General features: G+C 41.8%; 1 protein-coding gene across 1 annotated transcript in view; it reads right to left on the reverse strand. All coding sequences in view use genetic code 11, as the record gives it.

Annotated features, from left to right (window-relative positions):
• EGR_10943 (hypothetical protein) overlaps window positions 1–2,883 on the reverse strand; it is a gene marked incomplete at both ends in the record, with an annotated part of 3,312 nt that extends 429 nt beyond the window's left edge. Inside the window, 2 exons of the mRNA XM_024500192.1 lie at window positions 1,200–1,247; window positions 2,740–2,883. Coding sequence (XP_024345395.1) covers window positions 1,200–1,247; window positions 2,740–2,883 — 192 coding nt within the window. The remainder of the gene's footprint in view (window positions 1–1,199; window positions 1,248–2,739) is intronic.
• Between the last annotated feature and the right edge of the window lie 3,453 nt (window positions 2,884–6,336).

Raw genomic sequence — 6,336 nt, forward strand, 5'->3', positions numbered from 1 at the left:
GTGGCAGCAAATTAAGCGGTCAGGTCAACTAAATGGAAGAGTTGAGGTTAGATACCAGGCATCCCCATGCGCCTATATTTAGCTTAATGGAAGTGACAGGGCCAAGGTCTTGTGCATATTCTGCCACAAGGTTTTGAGGTAAGGAAAAAAGCAGAGAAGCGAGATGCGATTTTTTAAAGAAGTGCTTATTGAGGAGCGGAGTGAAGAATAGCATCTGCGAAATTGAACAGGGCGACAGGTGTTGGTAGCAGCAGATGACGTATGAGAGTGAGAATGCCAATATTAGTGGAGTGAGGAGGTGCTCACTGGTGCCCTAGGCTGATAGCGGAAAGAATAACATGCAACAGAATTGTGCCCTCATTCGCGTTTAGGGTTAGTCATGGGGTGCTGTATCGATGGCAGCGGAAAGAATACCATGATTCCTACTCCTGATTAAGCAACATTGGCGCATGAAAAGAAAGGTGTATGCTGCAAATAGGCGAGTTAATGACGTCCCGCAATTGAAGGGCTGTAAAAGGCATCTGAATTTGGCAGCTGGCTTAGTCCAGTGGATAAGCAGTTCTGAAGTGATAACAACGTTAAAGTTGGTGTAAAAGCGGAATTATACTCCCAGAAATATGTTGAGTCCCGTAATTTGTTACATGTCTCCTTTTAGGCATTGCTCCCTACCACTAGCTGTGGCCATGCCTGATGGGTAGCACATTTCCCTCGCCAAATATATTTCTCATACAAAACGAAACTCGAGGTCTAGTAGAAGTGACTGGAAGTGTCGTGCATTTGCGTTCAGTTGCATGGAAATGATTGACTGACGCGATTGGATCGTAGGTGCTGAGCTTACGGTACGGGAGGTTAACCATGGGGATCATTTCCTTCCAGAATGACACGGAAAAGTGCAGGCGGGAGTGGATTTAGTGGATATCTGCAACCCATAAAATACATGCTTGTTATATTTACTGGTATTTTCGTAGTAGGTCCCATTTCAAGACCAACTTTATTCGTTTTTTTTGAGATAATGGTGTTTGGCAATGCACTCACATCTGCAAGAGGTGATTACAATGCGCCGAACCAGAACAGCTTGAACCCAGTCTATTCGCTGAATTTAAACTTTCCCGGGACAAATACTCGGGCAAGGCCACAGCCTATAAGGCTATAAATGCCTAATTTGCTTCTTAGTTTGTTCAACTAGAAAATATCATTACCATTTCTGAATTTAGCACTCTTTCTTTTCCACACAGGTCATCGTCAAGCTGGTGACAATTAAACATGAAAAGGCACGGGTAATGCATAAAAGATGTCCAAAAGGTATGGGGAGGTAGGTAGCATCACTAAGCAGGAAATCCGTGTCCCTAACCCTTGGAGATAGACATGATGGGAGTTTATTTTTGCTGCAAAATGGACAAATCTCTCTCTAGTTAATAGGGTATTTAAAGGAAAAGCTATGGATTTGTATTCACTGGTATTCTAGCTGTCAGTTTTAGACCGCAGTTTTGATCCATAGATTGTGTGGAAAATCTAGCGCACCTTTCACCTTTTAGCTCATTACATTTTTGCTGACAGTTGACTGACTGTGGATGCTAATCACCTTTCAGTAGTATATTTGGAAGGGCGGAGTTAAATGGCACACACTAGCTCAACGTCAGCATCACAAGTGGCAAGCTAATTCCGCAGATGATTTGTGACTCCTTACGATAACCTTGTTGCGCGAGAATATTCTATCTTCTTTTCATCTCCCGTGTCCTATGAGGATTTCCTGTTAAGAGATTAGCGTTGCCGACAATCCCCTGGCCAATCGCGGCATTCAACGCATAACAAGGGACAAGAGACCTACTTCTGATTGGCTATTAATGTTATGCGCGAGAGCCATAAGACTCAATGCACCAATAAAAAGACAGGGCAAGCTGATTTGTCATAGTAACCAGTGCCATGTCATGCACGCAGCAATCTTGAAGGCTACAGTGAATTTGGAACGCTGGGAAGGAAACTGATGCAATAACTAGAAAGTCAACTGTTATTTAAGCCTTCCTTTGACGTAAATTTGGACGATTATAGGAACAGTTCTAGTGCTGTCGCTTCATTTTTGATCCAGCGTCCTCGTGCACTGAACGAGTTAAAAACAGAAATTCGTTTGGGGTGAGTGATACCTGTAGCTGTAGTGCGTGAACAACTCTTGCTGTCACCCAAGTGATGCAGGAGGATTAGCATCTACTGAAAAGTGCTGGGGACCGAGAGATGTGGGAACAACGCCGAATTCAGTTAGCTGCAATAGAGATCAGTAGGTTTCGTGTATATATTTTTTACGGCTGAGGCTCCCAACATGCGAGCGACTAGGCTACTCTCGAAGACGGCATCACTGATCTCACTTTCCATCATCGGCATAGGCTGGCCTACACTTTGATTCCTGAGGCAAACTTAGGTCTTCGGATTCTGGGAGTGCAAAAATGACCATCGTGTACGATGGCACGCAGTCTACGGAGCAGACTGCAGCTAAACTAAATAAATCCTCAGAAGGGAGTCAAACTCGGCATCCAGATGCGCTTCAGCAGAACTCATCTGAGTTGTAAGTGGACCATCGTCAACTGCTGTTCAGTGTGATTGCTTCGTCTGGCTAGAGTATACGTGTATCTATTGACTAAAAGCTTTTGCTGCGCAGTACACAGGGACTGTCTGGGGTGACAATGACCAGATTTGTAATAAGCTTGGTGCGCTTATTTGTGGTCGGCAGATATTCCAAGAACTTACTGCAAAAGCAAAAAAAATAACTGAATCTAAGTGACTTCTTTTGCTTAAAGCAGAATTCTTCCATAGATAGGCCCTTTCGTTCCATCTTTTAAGGTATTGGGATTGCCACACTCCAATTTGTTGACCAGGTCTAATCTTCATCATCACTATTTGTATGAGTCATTGGTAGTATCAGTGACATTTTAACGCCACTTAGTTCAAAAGCTGTCTCAGTTGCTGTCACGCTAGCTATTTACTAGCGAGACCAAGGGAAATATAATTCGTGGCACGATAGAATCTCCATTATCTCCTTTCGCCTGATCCACCCGCATTTCTTTGCAAATACCGCCACCAACTTTTAGTAAAGGCAGAACCGGTCAATCGGATCTTATTTTGCAACCTTATCCATCCTCTGTCATTTGCCTTGTGTAGTGGTAATTTACTCCGAATTGTGAGTGAGAGGTGGACGAGAAGTAGGATGGAGGAAAAGGTAGAACTCAAGAACTCTTTGGCTCCCTTTAAAATAAACCCAACTTTAAACAGTTTAGAAAGCAGAGCTTTTTGTTTGCTTTTAGCTGTCGCCAATTTTAGGTACAAAACTTTTTTCATCACCATTAACGAGGTACATAGGGTGTCTGCCTACTAATTGATTTCAGTAGCATAGTCATGCACAAGCAACTAAAATTTTACGAATTTATCTCAACACCTTAATTGGGGAATCTTTCTGCCAAAAGTACTTAAATGACAGAGGCCTCTAGGACGTGTCAGAGCTGTTTGACTATTCTTATGACCTCCGTGGCGTAATGGCTTTCTGCAATGCAACGCCTGACTGCAGGCAATTTCATAGCATGCACGGGGATAGCAAATTCTAAATGCTATCGTTTGGAAGAAGTGTAGGGAGAAGAAAGCCTATCAACCTTATTAACCCTGGCTATATATGGCTTTGTAGTGTTTATTCTTGGCTACAAAACCTGAGCTGAAACCATGAAAGCGCGTCTTTCATGTTTACTTCTTTGTAAAAAATGTCATAAGCCCTCTGATTGTGCACTCTTCCGGACAGGAGAAATACAGTCCTCCTGCAAAACTGCCATTCTTTGGGTTTGTGGACATTTTAGCAAAAAAATTTGAATCAAAACGATGAGATAGAATAGTAGAATCGCTTCGCTCTCTTTTAACTCTGTTCCATCTAGAAGGAATTGCCATTAAATCTTCACAGATGGCATTCATCACTGCTTGCGAAAGGGATTTCTGTTGCACAGTAATCCCTCTGTTGGCTAGCCAGCATTGTAATGATGATTTTTGTGCATGAACTATGGGCGGAACCAAGGAAGTTGACAGTTTCTGTTTACATCATTTCATGAAGAATATTATTCGAATAAAAACTTTGCTGACGCTATCCATCCATCCATGCCGAAGGCAGTTCTTCTGTGGTACAGACTTTGTTTCGATATGCTGCCATTGTAGAGTGAAAGTTTGCCTATAACTATCGCATTGGAACCACGTAAGCAAGTCGTTTCCTTTTTTCGTTTCGAATTGGAGGTAAATAGTATAAGATCTTGCCTCGTACATTTCTAGGGTGCATTTTAGAAGAACCTTTTCAGTAAAACAATCATTCTCTAGGCTTACTTGCAATGCAGTAAGGGAGTGTGGCGAATGTAGTCGACATATTGTCCATTACAGTTGGATAGTGCCTTCTCTGTCAGTATCCCGCAGTGCTTCCTTAAGGAAGTGAATTTTTGGTCACAGAGTTGAATGCTGTCATTTTGTTCATTGCCGTACTTTAGCTTAGCGTTTTTCTGTTTATTCCTGTGTGGTTAGTATTCTTTCGACATCATCGTCTTGCCTTTCGTGCACAGACTTGGCGTTGTTGCTGCAGAAAGCAGCTACTGCTGCTCTTGACAAACCAGAGCGTCTCTGTCACTTTCTTTTTACCACATTAATGCAGATTTTCCTTTAACACTCAAAAGAAGACAGCCAACACGATTGCGTTTCCATTGTTTGCATCTACTTATCGAATCAAAGGTTGATTTGAAGAAAATTCGATAGGTTCTATAATGGAAGAGAAAAGAGAGGGGATGAGGTTTAAAAATTTGCTAGGATTTTGAGTGGCTAAACATTGCACTGTTTGCTCTAATTTGCGTCTCTTTATCTATCCATGAGAAGGATTTTTGGCCTGCACCTTGGTGGCTTAGCAAGAGAACCAACACGCAAGGATTGCTCCTACTCACTGGTTTGCCTTCCATTTAACACCCCTTTCTCCTCACTGTAAGATAGTCAAGTGTTCTCTTGGTGCCTTTGTATCTCGAGCGAAAATTTCCTTTTCCTTATATTTACGCATGCGTCAAATGGGCATGTTTAAATTGTTGCCTTTGAGATAGGGATTGAGATAGAGTTGGAGTTAAACTAAACCTATGTTGACATTTTACAAATTTAGTCACTAAACGATATCTCGGTTCCGGTACTTAATGTTATTCTTTAGATTTATAGCGGTATGTGTCATCCACTACCCCGAGGTTTCAATAAACACTTTGTTAGTGCAGATGGTCATGACGCGTTTCACAGACTGCGCACTTCTCCTCTCTTCTTCTTATGCACATAAAACTGTACTGAAAACAGGTCCATTCCCATCGCTTATTGTTTGCCCTCAGCCCCGCGTCTTATGACTTTTTTAAAGCTAGCGCACTATTCAAAATGACTTGACGCCTTATGTAGCCAATTGAAAAAGTTAACTAAGTCCTCTGTGAGCGAATGATCACAGCACAAGTTGATGTAATTAACTGTGGTGTTCCACTTGGGATATCATAAAACTATGACAGAGGAGGAATGCAGCAGTTCTCAGACTGATTTTTTCCTGTGCGCAGGCAATTCCACATATCGCGCCTACACGATATCTTTTCCATCAATTCTATGCATGAGATGTTAATTTGAAAGGTGGATGCTACTCCAGTGCTGTGCTAACCTTTAATTTTTATATTTCAAACTATACTGTTTATTGTTAATTTTTCTGTGGCAAGAATCTATCCTCACGAAGTCAAACTAATTCACTAGCTTTCGACTAAAATATTATTCAGCGTTAGAATCACGACAATGTCACGTCATAATGAGGATGGCATGAGGTTCGTGACAAACAGCCCCCCGGTGAGTTAAACTGAGTAGCCACACGGTAGACGTACGTGAGTTATCGGACCTCATTGTTTGTGACCTTAAGTGCAAATAAACAAGTAATATGAAATAAAATGAAAGCGAATCTTGCCTCAAAACTATACATACTCTGTCCCTGAGCCATCTTGATGATGCAGAGGGCGGAAGAGAGTGGAATTATTTCAAGTTCTTGATTTGTTATAATGATGTGGAAAAGGGCTAATGTGTTTAACAGCAATAGAGATTAGTTGAGATAACCACTTGTGCTTCATTTATTTCCATTGCTAAAATACCGATTAGATCGATTCGCTTTTATGCAGTATGCAGGTTTTTCCCAAGAACTTCCTAGTCTTTGACACTAGTCGGATCCACTGTTTATTATTGCATCAAACACACCCACTCCGCCAGCGTGATCAGTTGTTGTTGTGTCATTAAGGCATAGTGTGCTTATGGAAATGCCCAAGGAGCTTAACTGTC

Source organism: Echinococcus granulosus, assembly GCF_000524195.1.
Source record: "Echinococcus granulosus chromosome Unknown EG_S00308, whole genome shotgun sequence".
In the NCBI taxonomy this organism is placed as follows: domain Eukaryota; kingdom Metazoa; phylum Platyhelminthes; class Cestoda; order Cyclophyllidea; family Taeniidae; genus Echinococcus; species Echinococcus granulosus.